The 18,730-nt window shown below is 37.8% G+C and overlaps 2 protein-coding genes across 2 annotated transcripts; both read left to right on the top strand.

The window, feature by feature from the left end:
* Window positions 1-229: 229 nt before the first annotated feature.
* Window positions 230-9,423, top strand: ccdc22 (coiled-coil domain containing 22). The gene is made up of 16 exons (XM_056773275.1): window positions 230-604; window positions 918-1,095; window positions 1,284-1,415; window positions 2,251-2,357; window positions 3,478-3,563; window positions 3,772-3,941; window positions 5,099-5,311; window positions 5,592-5,783; window positions 6,047-6,166; window positions 6,472-6,588; window positions 7,294-7,395; window positions 7,531-7,638; window positions 7,792-7,887; window positions 8,101-8,160; window positions 8,578-8,652; window positions 8,764-9,423. The coding sequence occupies exons 1-16, from the start codon at window positions 555-557 to the stop codon at window positions 8,875-8,877; spliced, it is 1,920 nt and encodes a 639-aa protein (XP_056629253.1). The 5' UTR covers window positions 230-554; the 3' UTR covers window positions 8,878-9,423.
* A 1,156-nt stretch (window positions 9,424-10,579) lies between these two features.
* On the top strand, window positions 10,580-18,632 carry nt5dc2 (5'-nucleotidase domain containing 2). The gene is made up of 14 exons (XM_056773280.1): window positions 10,580-11,031; window positions 11,330-11,514; window positions 11,670-11,744; window positions 11,828-11,883; window positions 11,976-12,069; window positions 12,619-12,747; window positions 13,979-14,039; window positions 14,562-14,664; window positions 14,852-14,953; window positions 15,120-15,201; window positions 16,278-16,364; window positions 16,675-16,815; window positions 17,391-17,455; window positions 17,545-18,632. The coding sequence occupies exons 1-14, from the start codon at window positions 10,686-10,688 to the stop codon at window positions 17,804-17,806; spliced, it is 1,788 nt and encodes a 595-aa protein (XP_056629258.1). The 5' UTR covers window positions 10,580-10,685; the 3' UTR covers window positions 17,807-18,632.
* Window positions 18,633-18,730: the final 98 nt, after the last annotated feature.

Consider the following 18,730-nt stretch of genomic DNA (forward strand, 5'->3'; position numbering starts at 1 on the left):
AATTTCTATGTTTTTTGGATAAGAAATTAATAACGCTTATAATACGACTGTTCTGAGCCCATCTCTCCAACCAACAACATCTGAAACATTTCAATTCGTTCCTGGACAGTGCACGTGCATACGCGTCACCCTCAGTCACGAGAACTGGACGCGCAGTGCATGTCGGGAATTGAAGCTTTTAGCCAGCAGTCCACTACGGATTTGCACAGTTGCAAAACTTCATGTCCCACTGTACATTGCGCCGGGCACTCCTTGGTAACGACTTCCTCTCCAGCAAAACGAGATTTTGAAGAGACTAGCATAAAAAAAGGCTGTTATTTTACAAGTTATTTTTTGGAGGATTTGGTAAACAGCACTTTGAAGTTCGTCTAAAACAGCGAGTTCAACTGTTACTATGACAACGGAAAGGTCGTCCGGGTTAGAAGCCCTACACGGACTGTAGTGCAGGGTGATGCTGTGGGTTAGCTAACACCTTATGATATTCATTTGCTTTCCCACGTCGGGGTTTACATTTTTACAGACCGTCGAGCAGTTACATCTTATCTCGTTTCGTGATGGAAGAAGTCGACAGGATTTTAATTCACTCCCTACGACAAGTTGGCACGTAGGTATCCGAGATCTGACAAGTCATATCCTCTGTCTTTGGAGTTTTGACATTCCAAACTATAAGATCATATAATCAAAAATATATAGTTTCCTTAATATGTGCTGTTGAAACTTCTTTAGTGTTATTAAGTGTTTTTTCTTTAAACTTCTTTGAATTCACTTAGCATGTAGAAATTGCACTTGGTACTCATGCATATGCAATCGTTTTTATATCCCTTTTTGGGATTTGTCATCACCTTTTTATTACCTTGCATAATATGTGCTGTTTTATGTCATGCACAAGACTGTATTTAATCTCATCTGCCTTACAGAGACATTGATGAAGATGTTCAGAGTGTGAAGCAGTTCACCAGTGAGCTTATAGTAGAGGCAGTGGTGAGATGCTTGCGTGTCATCGACCCTTCGGTGGGCAATGGCTTGTCTCACTCGCTGCCACCTGGAATGTCTGCTCGTTTCAGACTGGGCATGAGTCTTGCACAAGCCTGTCAGGTGAGAGACACGGTGCTCATACTTTCATCTTTGTCTTGACTTAACTTGAACCCTCACTAATGACTAAGCCGAGTCAGTTGAGATTGCAGTAATAAGTAATACATCCCATTCGAAAGTGGACCAATTTTTAGTGAGTTGAGTTTGTTTGTGAGACTGTTGTAATGTTGGATTATTATGTTTTTGTTTAGGATGTGGGCTTTAAAGAGAGATTGGCTACCAGACATTTCTTTACAGCAATGAACCAGAGATCCGCTCTCTCTTCATGTTTCTGGTGGAGAAGCTGCCCAGAGAGAGTGCAGAGGCCTCGGACCAGCCTGCCGGTATTTGACTATATGAATTGAGTTCAATCCTCATTGTGGCTTATATATGCAAAATGTCGAACTTTTTGGTGGAGATAAATCTGAAATCTGGGCCAGAATATGTCAAAAACAAGTTCCTAAGTATTTTAAACATTACAGTCTTCGGAACTACTCACTGCAACCCGAAAATATCTGTATAATGTCTCTCAGAAACTGTGTATAAAAAGCCATTTTGCCCATTATTTTTATATGTGCAATATAAATCAGATGACCTGGAGGTGTGCCGTCTGACACTAGTAGATAATTAGCACATTAGTATAATCACCAGGCCACAGGTAAATAAAACAACCAAGAGAAATCACCCGTCCAAAGGTTTCTACAGGAACAGAATAAATCTGGATAACTGCCAGTGCACCATAACTAATCATCTTTTCACACCCAAATAATACTAGTGGTTTGCCATGATTGGGACCTGTTCAGGTGTAATTTAGAAAATCACTGTCATTAATTTGTCAACATTAGATTGCAATAAATATAATAATATGTGTTATTCTCAGTGTAATAGTAAAGTGTTGTTGATGGTCTGTGATGTAAGACATTACGGTGCTGATTACTTCCAGCTTTCGCTAAAAAATACAACAGGAAGTATTTTCCCCACTTAATACGTTTGACTGTATAAAACTGACATTGATTGTTCTGGAAAGTTTCCAAAGTCAGCGCCACTTGGATTTGGAAATGACTTAATCTGTTTTTCCTCTTAGTTGTTTGTCTGGCTTTGTGATATATGTTGCTTCAAAATTATTTGATTTAATGGAAATGATAAATAGTTGATCGTAAGACTTTTTTTCTCTTTTAGGAAAATCTGTGCTGTTGCAGAAAGCAATTGCTGCTCAAATTAAAGCTCAATTGTCAGTGCCTTGGCTCCCTCCGTCCTGTAGACTCCCCATTCACCGTAAAACACAGGTACTCCTACATGCCTAAATGTCAAAATCCAGAGGCTCAAACACAAACATTATTCTTAAAACCTGATAGATGGTTTTGTCATATAGTTAAGTAAATCAAAGTTAAATAAAACTTAGACTTGTTTGTCAACATCTGTTGTCGACTACCACAGAAAGTAATTTGGACTTGCCCTTGGTTTGTAAAAACAACCAAATTTCCTTATAGATAAGTACTAGCGATTTCTGAGAAATTACACATTGTATAGCCAATTTTGTTATATGTGTTGTAGTGAAATTATTATGATAAAACCACTTACTGACATATGTTGTCAAAGCATAAATTCATCTTACAAAAACAGTCTTCCTGTCACAAAACAAGATAACACTGATCCATTTCTTTGGAAGAATAATAAATGAGTATACCAAAAAGTTACTGTAAACACAGTTTTATTTTGTTTTTGCACACTGAGAGGTAGTTTGTTATATGTTACAGATGTTGTCGAAATATAAGACTTTAAAGGGATGTTCACCCAAAAATAAAAATTCTGTTTCCTTAATTTACTCACTGTCAAGTTTTTCCAAACCTGAATCAATTTCTTAGTTTAGTTGAACACAATGAAGGATATTTGGAAGAATTTAATCAACAAAGATTTCTATGGCACCATTGACTACCATAGTAGAAGAAAAAATATTGTATTTTTTATCTGTTGAACACAAAAAATATATTGACAAATTTACGAAAGCAAACTGTTGTGGGGCACTTTTGACAACCATTTTTATATTTTCTACTTTGTTAGTCAATGGTGCTTCGGAAATCTCAGTTGCTAACATTTTTTTTCCAAATAATCTTTCTTTGTGTTGAACAGGACAAACACTTTTATACATTTATAGGTTTGGAACAACTTGAGGTTGAGTAATTCTTGACAAAATTTTCATTTTGGGGTGAACTATCCCTTAAAATACTATGGAACTTTGAATATAAATGCTGAAACATGTTTTAGACATGACACTTACACTTGGCGCTCTGCTGGTAACATTAGAAATATGTTTCACGTTAATACAGGTGCCGTTGTTGCAAGGGTTATTGAAAATTATGCCAAGCCACTTAACAAAATGACGAATGTGTGTGAATTTGATTTCAGAGCTCCGGCCCAGTCTCACCATTTTCACGTCCAGCGGCTGAGTCTCCCGTACTCAGTCAAGGTCTCTACCAGGAAACAGCCAAAAGGTATGTTTATTTACATTGACATAAATAAGAAAGCCCCCTTAGGTTATGTGCGATTTGCCTGATCCGTTGTAGGTTTTTTGGTAGTTCCCACCTGCCCCTGAAGTGTGACTAGCCCGTTGAGGAATTTGACGTAGCCCTATTTAGCTCTGATGATTCAGTCTTCTAACATGAGCATGTGTTTCTGATGTTTCTTTATGAATTCTCTCAGAGATGCAAGAGTACTGGAGGAATTATTTGCTGCCTGTGACCGCCCAGCCTTCCCAGCATGCCTCAGTGCCAGCGTCCCTCCTGGAGAACCACGTCTTTGAGCTCAGTGCCGCGCAGGAGTGGGAGAGTGAATGGAACAGCCAGGGTCTGCTGTCGAGACTGACTCCTGAGGTTGTTCTGTTTCCCGCTTCAAACTTAAGTTAAAACAAAACACACTTTATTTCTCGGTCTCAGTGTGCGTCCCTCTATCATTAGCTTTGGGTTCTCTGAGCTGTTAATAAGAATAACACTAGCATGTAAATATTTTTGCTCCCGTCCTGCTTTCTTGATGGCGTCTCTGTGGTAAAGGCATGTATCAACATGAGGATGAACACAGAGGTGTCTTTCACACTAGTGTGACATTCAGCATGTATGTGTCTTATTACTGCACTGCTGACCTCCACATTCTCACCTCACCTGCCCTGCAGCGTACACACTGGCCTATTGTCTGACCCCTAGACATTTTCCAAGCGTCCAGGACCTATTTGTAAATCACAAGGCAGACTATATCTGTGTTTGTGTTTGTATTTCTATTAATGTTTCATATGTTGGGGAAGTTTTAAGAACAGTCTGAAAATAATTACAATGTATCCATCAGTTTATAAAAAAGTGTTCAACTTAAAATAATAACTGACAATGGACTGTTAATAATGATAGGAAATTAAGGCACAACCAAGATCATCAAGCGGCCATGACGTGAAGCATATAAGTGATAGTTCACCTTTAAAATGAAAATGCTTTCATTATTTACACGCCCTCTCGTCATTTTAAACCTGTGTGATTTTCTTTTTTTCTGCAAAACACAAGAGACATTTTGACTTCTACTTTATGGACACAAAATCAATGCAAGTCAATAGGGACCAACGGTTTTCTGTTACAAACATTTTTCAAAATATCTTCTTTTGTGTTCTGGAGAATAAAGAAAGTCATACAGGTTTGAAATGACAAGAGGGTGATTAAATAATGACAGCATTTTCAATTTAAAGGTGAACTATCACTTTAATTCTAAATAATTCAATGGTCCGGACTCAAGAATAAATTATTCTGCTTACCACGTGTTTTTTTATCTCAATATCCCTTCAGTTTCTGTCCTATATCGCTTTTATGCAAAGAGATATTCGTTAGACCACAGTGACAGAAAGTGAGAAATGTGAGTGAGATGACCTGCATATAACCTGTCATAAGTGTATGGGTCAAATTTTGGTCAAACACATTACATTTAGCCAATTCAGTTTTCACCATAGGTTTAACAAAAGGTCTTGTTCATGCTTTATGTCTTACATCTACAGGATTACAGAGCCAGGAAAAAAGCTCGACTGCATAAGCGGATTGAGGAACAACTGAGAGTGGCGGCCCAGCCTCGGACCGACACGCATGGAGCAACGCGCTCGACCTCTGACCTCACAGAACTGCTGCAGTCATTCAGCGGTGTCTCCTCTGGGAGAGATGTGTTGACCAAAGGCACACGCTTCACCCACACAGAGAAATTCACTTTTACAGAGGTAGCATTTCTTTACTCTTTAGTAGTTCTTGAAGTAAGATTAGTATGTGTTCCTTGTACACATACCACCAATTTTTTTTTCTTAATGTTATTAAAATAATTTATTATTAAGTTATTTAATTGAATATACATCACTTTTTGCATTTAATTATTGGACATAAACATGTATTTTTTTCTAAATGTTTATTATCCACTTTTATCTGTAACTGCATCTTTATATGTCCTATTTAGTCTATTTAGCTGTAAATGATTAATGATGAAAGATTTTTATTATTTTGTAGGAACCTGAGAAAGCAGCCCAGCAGATGGCGGCAGCAGCAAGTGCACTTCCCAGCTCTCACCAATCAGAGGAGGACCTGAAGGCCCTACAGGAAGCAGAACTTTCTGCTCTGCAGCAACAGTTGCAGCAACTTTCAGTCCAAATGGAAGAAGTGGGCGGAGACATCAAACTGCTAACTGTGTCCATCCAGCAGGTAATAAGATCACTTTAAAGTACTTACACGGATTGTTATTAAAAAATATTGATAATTTATCATGGCAATAGGGGGAAATATTTTAATTCTAAGATTCCTCATGCCTTGAATACCCTTTAGTGCTGCAATGGCCTTTAAAAATAAATAAATGAACAAATACTCTTATTCCACTGTGAGTCTGATACTAAATGCATCATTTCCTTGAAGTCTTTTTTTGTATTATCTTTGATATGTCAGATTTGTCTGTGTGTTTATTTCTGTAGGTGTCAGATGAGGTGAATCAGAGGGAGGTGAGTAACGCAGAAAAGGAGAACTCTGTCAAAATGAAGAATCAGACAATCGATCTCCTTCCTGATGCTGAAAACAACCTGCTCAAGTTACAGGTACGTAACAAGTAACACCTGTGGTACCGATGTTCTCTCTGTTATACCTTTGCCACACAAACCTTAATAGAAAACATGTAGACTTGCAATGTGTAAAATAATCCCTTGTCGCATGACAAGTCAAAACATTATGATATATCAGGGAGCCGAGCGAAGAGCATGAAACTAGAAGCATGCAGAATAAAGCAGTATGAGGAACAACAATCAACAATGTAACAATCAAGTAATGTAAATAGCCTTTACAAGCCTCTAATTCCGATAAATAACATTTTTATGTTTTTCTGCATTGCATTTCTGTGTTTTAGAGTGTAGTAGAGGCAAGCTCTAAGCGTGTGGTGAATCTGGCTTCTCAGTGGGAGAAACACAGAGTTCCATTGATAGACGAACACCGCAGACTAAAGGAGCTCTGCAGCAACAGAGAGGTATAGTGTGTTTTACATTGATGGCTTACACAGTCCTGTAGCAACTTCTAATGTTAGTCTTGTGACTGACCTTTTCAACCAATGGAGCTCTTATTTGAATAATTTCTGTAATTTTACCATCATATGCTTTGTATAAAAATAGACATTTGATATTTAAAAAATTTTTATTTGTATTATTTCTACTTCAAGGTCAAGGTTTCAAGCATCAAAACAAAACAGTAATCATTTATCATGACACTCATTCACATTTTCTTTAAACCTTAAGTCCGAAGTATGGTCTGTCTGGCCGATCTCGCGTCCGCATGATGCAATTTTCGTAATTAGAAGGGTACTCAGTTGTCCGCACACCAAAGATTGGTTAATTTAATTTACTGTTGGGCTGTTTTAGAAAAGCCAGAAACGTCTCTGCTGTGTGACGCAAATAGGAAATCCTCTGCAAGGCTAGGGCGTCTCATTTCAGTCCGGTTCTTGGACTTTTGAGCCTGTGTTTGCTTTGTAGTTTCCGACCTACATATTGCTTTTCCTTTATAAGAATCTTTACTTATGTTTACATAGTGCATCAAACATTTAAATATTTCAGAATTTCAATAATAATCCAACATGTTCATTCTATCATCCATTTAGAAAACGACTAAAAGCACAGATGGACTTATAACGTGACTAAATGCGTATTCACGTTTATGACATTTATGCGATCTCTTTTAGTTTGAGTCCTCTAGGAAGCTGACTGAAATCAAAGGTCTTCATGAGAAAATCAGACAGTCTGCTGAAGAAGCAAAAAAGAAGGAGAGCCTCTACAAGCAGCTGGTATACATCTTTTATGTCATCACTTTGTCACGCAAAAATATGTTGTACCCCAAAAAGTGTTTAGTACGGATGTTATTGTTTGTTGTTTTAACATCGATTGCGTTTGGGTTTTCCCCTCCCAATGTTTTTCCTCAGCTGACCGAGTATGAAACGCTGTCTAAAGATGTGTGCCGCTCAGCATACACCATGAGGATCTTGGAGATCGTAGGCAATATAAAGAAGCAGAAGGAGGAAATTACAAAGGTCTTTGTTTAAATTCTTTCATTATCTTGTCCTCAGTGAAAATACTTCATTTAAGTTCTTGACCCTTATTCACAGACTTAAGCTTTATGTTTGAAGTTGGTAAGTCCTCAGAAGCCTTTTGACCTCTGACCCCATTAATGTGCCCCCCTGCAGATTCTGTCAGACACTAAGGAGTTGCAGAAAGAGATAAATGGCCTAACGGGAAAGCTGGACAGAACATTTGCGGTCACCGATGAGCTGGTGTTTAAGGTTCTGTTCTGTTTTGTGATTTATTTGAATACAATTTTTTATAATAATATAAAATAACACATGGTCAGTGTAAGAAATTTCTTAGTTAAATAAGTGACCCAGATAATTTGCATGACTTTAAATATTTCTTTACTTTATGTGAAATACAGATCTAAAATTTACAGAAGTAAAAGTATTGTTTAATTAAAAAAACGAAATCTTTTTAAACTGCAGGATGCCAAAAAAGATGAATCTGTCCGCAAATCCTACAAGTACTTGGCTGCATTACATGAGGTACGAGTAAGCAAATCATCAAAATGTTTAGCAAACAATTGTGATTCAACAGGATGTTGAACTTGTTGCACTTGATGGACAAAAAGAAAGACCTCAATGAACATTATATGTTGTGGTTTTACAATGGACGTACAGCGTTTTAAAATGTGACATTTGTAAACCATGTTTTCATCTCATGTAACAAGGCCTTCATATGGTGGACTTGATGCGATACTGCTTAAACAACAATTTAACATTGTGGTGGCTTGTGTTTCTGATAACCATGGCATTAGCAGAACTTCTGTCCATCTGTTCAACGTAAATGGACTCCGAGTTATTGCCCTTGATGACTTTAACTGGCTTTTGTATGCAACTGAGAATTACAGTGTAAGTTTGAAATGTATCATTTTAATGGTTTTAACATTTGTGTTGTCTCAGAACTGCACTCAGCTGATTCAAACCATTGAGGACACAGGAACCATCATGAGAGAAATTAGAGATCTTGAGGAGCAGGTACGTGACAAATTCATAAATACGAAGTAAAATTTAGTAAACATTATGAAAAGTAAACAGTTATCGTCACTTTCAGCTGTGCCATCAGTTGTATGTGTTCTTGATTTACAGATAGAGACAGAGAATGGCAAAAGGACAGTTAGTAATCTAGAGAAGATCCTTGAAGATTATAAGGCTATTCGTCAGGAAAACTCCGCTCTTGCTGCAAAGATCCGGGATGGATGAGCCGTGACTCGGTCTACCTTTCTGATACTGCAGAAAACAACCAGGTCTGCTGGAATGAGTGCTGCTGTGAGAGACTCGAGTCTCACTCTTCATCTGCCTCCACCAGTACATCAAAAATAATCCTCATCGCATCAGCAACTTTCAGCTTTTACTGGGGGTTCAAACACTGAAGACTGTTTTTTGCATCAAAATTACATTCTAAGAGACGCTAAATAAATCTAATTCTGATTGTTGTGATGAGGTTTTCGGACTTGAAGAATTTAAGAGACACAACTGGATAAGACTACACCTTTGTTCTTTTTTTAACAGCGATAACATTTATTATGTACATGAAAGTGTCCGTTAACAATGACCTTCGATTGTTATTGATTGAATCCTATGAGTTCAATTCATAAAAGTTTAAATATTCAGGGGATTGTGTTAGTCGGCTTCCGCTTGGAACACTCAGAAAAACGGTTTGCTTGTTTTGTATTAAAACTAAATTGAGAACACATATGTTTGGCCCTGATGGATCATTATCACTATTAAAATTGGTATTAAAAGTAATATCATCAGGACTGAAGGGTTAGTCATTACCTCTGATCAGAAAAGTAGTCTGCTTTATCAGGCTGACAGTAGAGAAGTTTGTGTAAACAGTTTAGTTGACTAACACTGATTTTCCCAATCAAGCTGTTTTTCTAAACACTTAATATTGTTCATGTCAAGGTTTAAAATGTTTGATTTGAGAGATTATGCTGAAATTGTTTTGTACTTTACCATGTCTTGTATAAATCTGCTCAATCTCTAAAAATGATGTGATATTTCACTAGTTTTATTGTCCCGGAGCATAACCATTCTCTGTTTGCCTTTTTAAATTACAAAGTGATATAATGCACACAGTTTTATCCCCACCAAACCCCGACTGATGCTGTTTTGTGCGTTTAAAGCTTTTTCAAGCTTGCATCAACACCAAAACACGCTTCAGCAAGACTGCCACACCCTGCACGTGTTCATTCTGCTCGAGTCCGAAACATTCCTTTTAAGCAAACTTAATAATTTGAGTAATCCTTCTTGGGGCTTCTTTCATTTTTGCTCAGCAAGCGTTAGTTACATTTTCGCAACCTGTCAATCGGTTGCAAATACGTGACTTTTACCTTCAAACCGAGGATTTAATCCACTCAGTGAGGAAGAATTGGTGTACATTCCGGATGAGGCATGAGCTAGAAATCGATGTTGTTTATCTGTTACGATAAGTGTGTGAAATTACATAGGGTAAAAGCGGGTCACGTAAGATAAATTTTGTCAGATTTTAATACAGCTATAAACTTTAGTCATTGCATTGCATCCCTTTTGTCTATTGCAGCACGTTTGTGCACGTTCCTTAAATACAATCTTGTGCGTACATGCCAGCGGCTAAAATTACAGGAACAAAGCATATACGTTAAGCATATCCAGTCACGTACCGCATGTATGCGTACGCAGGTCGTCTTGACCAATCATACACCCCGAAATATTGCAAAATGTTAGCCTAGGCAACGTATTGGTTGGACTGGTTTGTAAACACGTTTTCCTTTTAGAACAACCCCTTAACGAGCGAAAAACAGACCGCACTTCTTATTGGTTAAGACCATATGTCAATAACCGCAAGTCTGTTATTTGATTGGTTAATATAATCGCTTACGCCCGCCTTGTAAAAGCTTTCACGAAGCTATATCAGCTCACGCAGACGCGGATCTGACTTAACACGCGGTGCATGCATGCACGAATGAAAGGGTAAACAACTTCAACTGAGGATTCACGTCCGTGTAAAGAACTAGTGTTGTTTAGACATGGCTTCCCAAAAAATGCTCAGTTTGAGCCATGCATTATGGCAGAGAAGCTCCAGTTGCAGGGGTGGGTTGTGTGCAGTGTTTAATGTCCCTGCGTTTTCGTGTGGAAGCGTCGCCTCGTCTGGTTCAACAAGGAACAGACAGGAATGCTGCAAAGACGGACAAAACTGTGGACCGACAAAAAACGCGGCCGCAGTTACATCGCACAGACATCAAATCGTGGGGAAAAATAAGGCCGAAGAATCGCTTGCCAAGTCTGGCAGGGCTTTCTCATCCACGGCCCCGCAGACCGACAACAAAACGTACTTGTGGGCGAGATATAATGAGATGAAACGACTCGTCCACGGTATGTTTACTTTTATTTGGGTTTCATGTTAATACACTGCAGGTAGAACATATGTGAGTTTTAATAGACTGCCCTCGTGACAAAACTTTTGATCCACGTTTTAATCCACACCAGCAGGGCGCAAGACTAGGGGCGATATTGTAAACAACTGTCCAGTATGGGGCTGCATGCACGCGGGCTGCAACCTCAATGCATACTTTTGTATCATTCACTTTTATGGCATGTTGCTGTTTTGGGTTTGGAAATTATAATACAAACTTTTTAACAAATGAAACATAAAAAACGTATTTGTCCACAGATCTGATTCCTCCCGGAGTGTGCAATCTATTGAACCCTTCCACTATCTATGCCAACAATGAAGTGAATCTGGAAGAAGTGGACATCTACGGCTTTGACTACGATTACACACTTGCTCAGTATTCCAGCGCCCTGGATGAAATGATATACAACAAAGCCCGAGAGTTTCTTGTGCAGCACTACAAGGTCTGTGGAAAAACATCCCATCCCCCACCTTAACATTTATTTTTAGCAAATATAGTTTGGTCTATTTAAATTATACCAAATGTGCAATAGATATATATTAAATATTTATTTTTAGTGCAAGATTGATGAAAGTTTGCTTTTCTTGTTTTCACTAGTATCCTGAGGGAATCGGCAAGTATGACTACATTCCCAACTTTGCAGCACGGGGGCTTCACTATGACATCCAAAAGGTGCATTAAAAATGCATGTTTTATTGTTTAAAAGCGTTTATTGCAGCCGTGGCTTGAACAAACCTGTTTTATGTACTCCACAGGGGCTTCTGATGAAAATTGATGCCTTCCATTATATCCAGCTGGGCACCGTTTATAGGTAAATCAACCGTGATTATATAAAATAGATCTGTCCGTCTGTGTGAAGAAGAGGTTAAGGTAATCCAGAAGGTTCGTTTCTCCTATACACAGGGGTCTGAAACCCGTCCCGGATGAAGAAGTCCTGCAGCTTTATAATGGGTCAAGTCACGTCCCCCTCCACCAAGTCAGCGGATTCTACGGCAAGGTAGGATTGTTCCATGTGGACTTCATAATGTGCTTGGTTTCTTGTTTCAGCAGCCATTTTTGAGGATGAGAGTTAGATGTTTACCAAGACATATTTAAAGGCTTACATTTTGTTTCTTGGTACTAGAGGTCAATAGGGGCGAAGTGGGACCACCTGTCACCATCTCGGATCCTATTTTGTGCGCCTCGTTATAATGAGGAATGTTGACAGCATGAAAAATGTCATAGAATTAAAAAATGGATTTTCTAGGGCTGGAAAAATTCTATACATTTTTTTTCTGGTTTAAAATATTTCTTCTGCTAAATATGTATCTTCAGTAATCAATAAAATGATTGGGTGTTTTCACATGTTTTTAAGACAAAATATGCCAAACATGTAATGTAATGTAAAGAATAAATACATTTAAATTGTAGAGGGAATGAGAGGAAACTACGTTATAAACCCTAATATGATAAAAATGTTGCATTGTTAACAATGCCGAATCATTAAAGGTTTCATTGTGGTGTGCATCTGAATCATATATTTAATTTTGTATTATCATTTTATCAGGGTCCCGTGATGAAGCAGTTTATGGACGTTTTCTCCATCCCTGAGATGACTCTCTTGGCAGCTGCGAACGATTACTTCATCTCAAATGACATCGAGTATGATCCCGTTCATCTCTACAAAGATGTCTCTGTAAGTCAAATAAGTCAATACGTGAATCTTTCAGAACAAACCTCTTCTTTACATTATCTTCCTAATATGTGAAAGCTTGTTAGTGAATTTGCTCAATGGAGCCAGTCTGTTTTTCTAGACTGTGGGAAGGGTTTACAAACTGCTTTTGTCATTTAAAACCGTGAGAGATGTCTCTTGTACATCGTTTTGTTTAGCTTGTCGTCAAGCTGGGATGGTTCTTTCTTTTGCCTGTGGTTACGCACAGCTGACTGATTTGTTATTTTTATTCAGCCGGGATCACGGTGGTCCTGAATTGGGTTGCAGAGCAACTTTGTTTTTTCATGCTGCTTTTGCTAGTTTGCCAGAACATCATGTATTAGTCTTTTTCAGTTCTGCTTTTCAGCCCCAATCTGTACTTCTTCAGTCTAACTGTTGTTGATGATAAAACTGTTGGCTAAACACAAAATGGCTAATCATATTTTCCCAAATCTGAAAAATATTGGCATTGATTAAACAAATAATCAATTCAATTAGCATGTGGTTTTATTTCAAAATGTCTTAGCAAGTTTTAGGAAGCGTTTCGGTGAAGGCGCTAGCATGCTGCACTTGTTTATCTTACAAATGCAGCTTTGTGACTTGATGTCTGTCACCGCTGATAGAACAGATTGTTCTGTACACGTAGAGGGGTGTGGGTACATAAGGTGTCAGAGGAACCGGAAACCTGGCAGCTGATCAAAGTAAAGTTTTTGTAGTTTGTGTTATATTGGAAACATATGAGAAAAATATCTCCAACAAATATTTTGAAGCATGTATGTATAATGCATTATGAAAGTAGTTTTAATGCATTGTAATGTCTTATAAAAATTGTTATTACAGTTAAGACGTTATAACACTTAGCAATTCATTGTTACACTACACATTTTAAATTGGTTATAATTCTTTACAACTACAAACAATGCATTACAACACACATTATGAAGAATTATAATGCATTTTACCCTTTAACTCTTTATAATGCATTATACATGCATGCTTCAAGGCAAGTGTTACCAATATTTCTTTCCCTATTTCTAACAATGAAAAAAAGAATAACATGGAATAAAGACAAGCAGTCACAAAAAAACAAAAAATAGATTTAGCCATATGTTTGTTTTATGTTTTAATCTCGGTTGTATCATCCTGTTGTGATGTTTTAAATTTGCTGGTTTGGAACCATAAGCACAAAGTTAAAACGCCACATTTTTGTCTGCAGGATGCGATCGGAATGGTGCATATCAAGGGTTACATGTACAAATGGATCATGCAGGATCTTGGTGAGTATAAAAACACAACTACCGTGTGCATTGCCTTATGGCATAAAAAAGCCCTGTATTTGCCTGACACCAAGCCAAAAACAAGACGATCTTGTTTTTTTTCTGTTGCTTTGTGGGGGCAAATTATCGAAAATTGTTAAGAATACGAAAACAAAACGCTCTCATTCCTTTTGTGTGGTCCGTGTCGATGGAGAGTTTCTTTCAGAACAGCCTGTTGCGTAATCTGACCTCTAGAGAATAGAAGCGAGTTCTGTTTGGCTAGCCCAATCTAATCTTTGCTTGTAACGTCTGCAAGCAAGGAACCTTCTGATGCTTTCATGAAATATTTCACTCGGAGATCAATATTTATTATCCAAAAAGGAAGCAGAGATTGTATCTGTATGCTATTTATTATGGTCTGCAGAATGACAGATTTTTGTCAGTGTACTGTTGTTTGGCTTTCAAAAGTCTATTTTGTAACTTGTATTTTTTGTTCTCTGTCACTTTCTACCCTGTGACCTTTTTTGCTTATTTGGCCTCCAGAAAAATACATTCTCAGAGGAGATGAGACATACGCTGTGTTACACCGACTGGCCAGCCAGGGGAAGAAGCTTTTCCTTATTACCAATAGCCCCTTCAGCTTTGTGTGAGTTTCCCTTTGGTTTTACAAATTTGAATGTTCAAAAATTAAGTTCAAATAATTTCCGAGTTAATATTTTAAGTTCACTTTATTTAAGAAACCAAACTAACATCTTTTAACCAGTTATTGTTTCATGATATTTTCAGTATTTAATGTGCTTCGTTATTTATGTGTTTTGCTCAATTTTTTTTAGTGACAAAGGCATGAAGTATATGGTTGGGAAGGAATGGAGGGAATTCTTTGACGTTGTCATTGTTCAAGCTGATAAGCCACATTTTTTCAATGACTGCGTAAAGTAAGTCTGTTTTATAATGAATAAATCTTACATTTTTATATTAAATCCTAACTTGCTAACCTGCCTAATATATAATGATTTCATAATCTTCCTAAATGCTTGCAACTTGAGTAAATACTTTATTCTTGAATTGTTGTATTAAATTACGTATATTTAAATTTTCAAGACCATTCAGACGTTTGGACAGCAATGGAGACTTGAAGTGGGATAGGATCAAGAGTTTGGATAAGGGACAGATCTATAAGCAGGTAACAAAATAAAAAATATGTAAATAACTTAAATTTGTATTTATAACGTTGTATTGTTTATGTACCTTTAGAATTTAGTTACAAGAATATTTTGTGTGGTACTGTGTGTTATATTCAACACAGATATGTGTTAGGGACATTTCACACCTAAAACTAAGTGGAAAACGCGAGCCGTGCCACTATCTCTTGTAATATGACCGTGCACTGCAAGTTTAACTATTTCCACTTGATGCTTGTGAGCTTTACTCCCTATTGGCGCACGTCTTCCGCATGTCTACATTTAAAATAACTTGCGCAAGCAAAAGAAGTGAAATGTAAATCGCTCCTTGCATTGCATTTGTTATTGTCAGATTAGACCAATTGTATTCTTTTCACTTAACCTGATTATGAGCAACACATGAATATATCTGGTTAGCTGGCAAGCTTTAAGTTGCCAAACTGCCATCAGACCTTTCTGCCGACCCATCTCTGAATGTGGGTTAGGTCTAAGGATTACAGATACAGATTTGGGTCATTTGTTTAGAATTCCTGCAAGATTTGCCCTACTTATAAAACCTTGACCCACTGAATCATGTTTGTTGAAGTTGTGTGGTTCACATGTTTCCTTTCTGTGTGAGAATAAACCAAGTCTTTCCATCTGAGCATGGGTCCTGTGTGAATTGTAGAATGAATTCGCTTTATTTCCTTTCCTTTTTAAGTGGGAAAGAGGGCAGTAAGGTGAACCTCAGTCTCAATGGAAAGTCAATTGAGCACAGTTCAGTGGTGTCAGCCGTTTACAAACAAACTCAGCTGGCCGGAACAGAAGTCAATACAGAGACCTTATGAATGCCCTCCAGCAAGATTAAGTTAAAGAAGCGTTTGTAAAGCATTCTAAATTGGGGGGAGACTTGTGGGAAAGTGTCTGGCAGGAAACTTAGGAAGGCAAACTGTAACTGCTGTGTAAAATGAAAACCAAAGAAAGGTCTGTTGCCACATAGCTTCCAGAAACATAATCGAGTCATGGAAAATAATTGCGTGGTCTCATTGCTGCTTAGAACATAAACATGTGACATATGTCTTTGCTTTTTCCTTTTTAGGGAAATCTTGTAGATTTTCTGAAACTAACTGGATGGCGAGGATCCAAGGTGTTCTATTTTGGAGATCATCTCTACAGTGATTTGGCAGTGAGTCTCAGATCTATTGGTGCTGCCTAGAATTGCAAGGGTTCCTCATTTTGCACATTTGTTGTTCATATGAATTTATTTTGTAAATGTCTTTTTTCTTTTATTAATGTTTAGATTGCTGATTTAAACAAGTGTTACTAGAGCTTAATGAATCTTCCTCTTCACTTGCTAAGCCATTGTGTCACAAATAGGACAAACTATAGTTTCCATAGTCAATATTTATGTCCAGAGTCAAAGTAACTCTGACTGTGAAAGGTTTTTTAAGTGGACTTCTGTTAAGCTTTACTCTGTCATGTCATGATATTTTAAGGACCTGATGCTGCGACATGGCTGGAGAACAGGAGCGATTGTGCCTGAACTTGAGATGGAGACAAAGGTGGTGAATACAGATCAGTATGCTCAAAGTCTAACATGGTTGCAGGCCCTCACTGGTCTGCTGGAGCGCATGCAGGTACGATTCAATTCACCCTTAAACCATTCATAAAAAAAAAGAATTGCATTATAAATGTACATTTATGCATTAAAGCAATTGGTGCCATTTATACATTGAGTGTTCGGTTTATAATGTGGACTAAATAAGTGTCCTGCCAACATTTGCTTGCTTGTACCCATATGGCTGCATTATAGGACTGACCTGATTGATTGGCAGGGGTCCATTCGCTAAATATTGACTGTGTGTTAGCAGTTTTTTGTATGCACAGTTAGATCATCTGTGTAAGACAAGCTTGATTTGATTGATTTATCTGTTGTGCATAATCCAGAATGCATGTAACATACGGTTCTGTCAAGGTTTAAGAGATAATTGTTTAAAGCTCAATGCTTCTTTTCTTCCTTTTTTAAATAAATGTGACATCTTTGAAGGGACACCTCATTTCTGCTCTTTAATCCCACAGTTATTCTCTCACTTTAGACACATTTCACAGCTTTAATTTTAAAGTTTAATAAATCCATTAAAACTTCAAAATCTTGAACGGGCTTTTTTCAAACTACTATATTGAATTTGAACATAATTTTTTTTTCATCCAGATGTATAGAGATCCCGAGTCCAAGAAGGTTCTGCAAGAGTGGCTCAAAGAGAGAGAGGAACTAAGGTGAGGGAAATAATAGATGATACATTTATGAACTCATCTGATGAAAAGTGCAACCATTGTAATGAGTTTCTCCATTGTCTTATTCTCAGAGCCGTCACCAAGAACCTCTTCAACCCTCACTTTGGGAGCATATTCCGTACCTGCCACAACCCCACCTATTTTTCCCGACGCCTCTGCCGTTTCTCTGATCTCTACATGGCCTCTATCAGCTGCCTGCTGAACTATGATCTTTCGTACACCTTTTACCCCCGCCGCACACCCCTGCAGCACGAAGCCCCCCTCTGGATGGACCAGCTCTGCACTGGCTGCATGAAGACGCCCTTCCTAGAAGAGATGGCGCACATTCGCTAAAAACTGCCAAGGGGGTAGAATGCATATATAAACAGGACTTTTGAAAAGTGACAGGGTGGATCCATGTCTGCAGGGCACTGGACACGTGGCAATTGGTGCTGGTGCTCAGCACGCGCTGGAGCCATCTGCTGGACGTTTTGTTACAATGCATCTCAATGTTCTCAAGCCTTGCATGAGGAAACGCTGAAGGACTTGTTTATGATCCCTCTCTTCACGTGTTTTTATCTTTAACAGTTTTACATGCTATCGAAATGTCTTACAAGACTGTGCAAAATAGTGAAGTGTTAAGAATGTTAAGTGGTTTACCTTTTTATATATTCATCTCGTATGTCGTGAGATTTGTAGTTAGAGCAGAATGTTGTTTGCATTACCATGAATTCTGATGAAATATATCACTACGGTGATAGGCTATTTATCACACTATATATATATAAACTTGGGGACCCAGAATTTTTTTTACTGTGATGGGCCAAAGTATTAAGCCGCTGGCTAAAAATGCACAATATGAGTTACAATACAGTCATTCTGATTATATGTATGAATAGGTCAAATAACTTTGTAATGTTCTTAACACTAACAGTACAGCATTCATGTTACATAGGGTCAGACTTTAAACATGCACAAATAATCCTATTAACCACTCTGTAGCTTTTTTACTAGAAATGTTTTGTTTTAAATGACTAAAAATAAATAGAAGCTCCTGGAGGGCAAAACCAAATGCATTTCTTTTTTACCCACAAATCATACTGTGGCTTTTGCCAAGCTTCAGTAAAATCAGACGTTGTTTCGTTACATTCTGACGTTTGTGGATCGCTATGCTGCGAAATGAATTTCTCAAACAACATGACAGACCGAAACCATTCTATTTGCTTCCTGTACAATTTATAATCAAATCAAAGCGTTTTGATACAACATAAATAGTGA

This window comes from Triplophysa dalaica, chromosome 18, assembly GCF_015846415.1.
Source record: "Triplophysa dalaica isolate WHDGS20190420 chromosome 18, ASM1584641v1, whole genome shotgun sequence".
Lineage (NCBI taxonomy): Eukaryota > Metazoa > Chordata > Actinopteri > Cypriniformes > Nemacheilidae > Triplophysa > Triplophysa dalaica.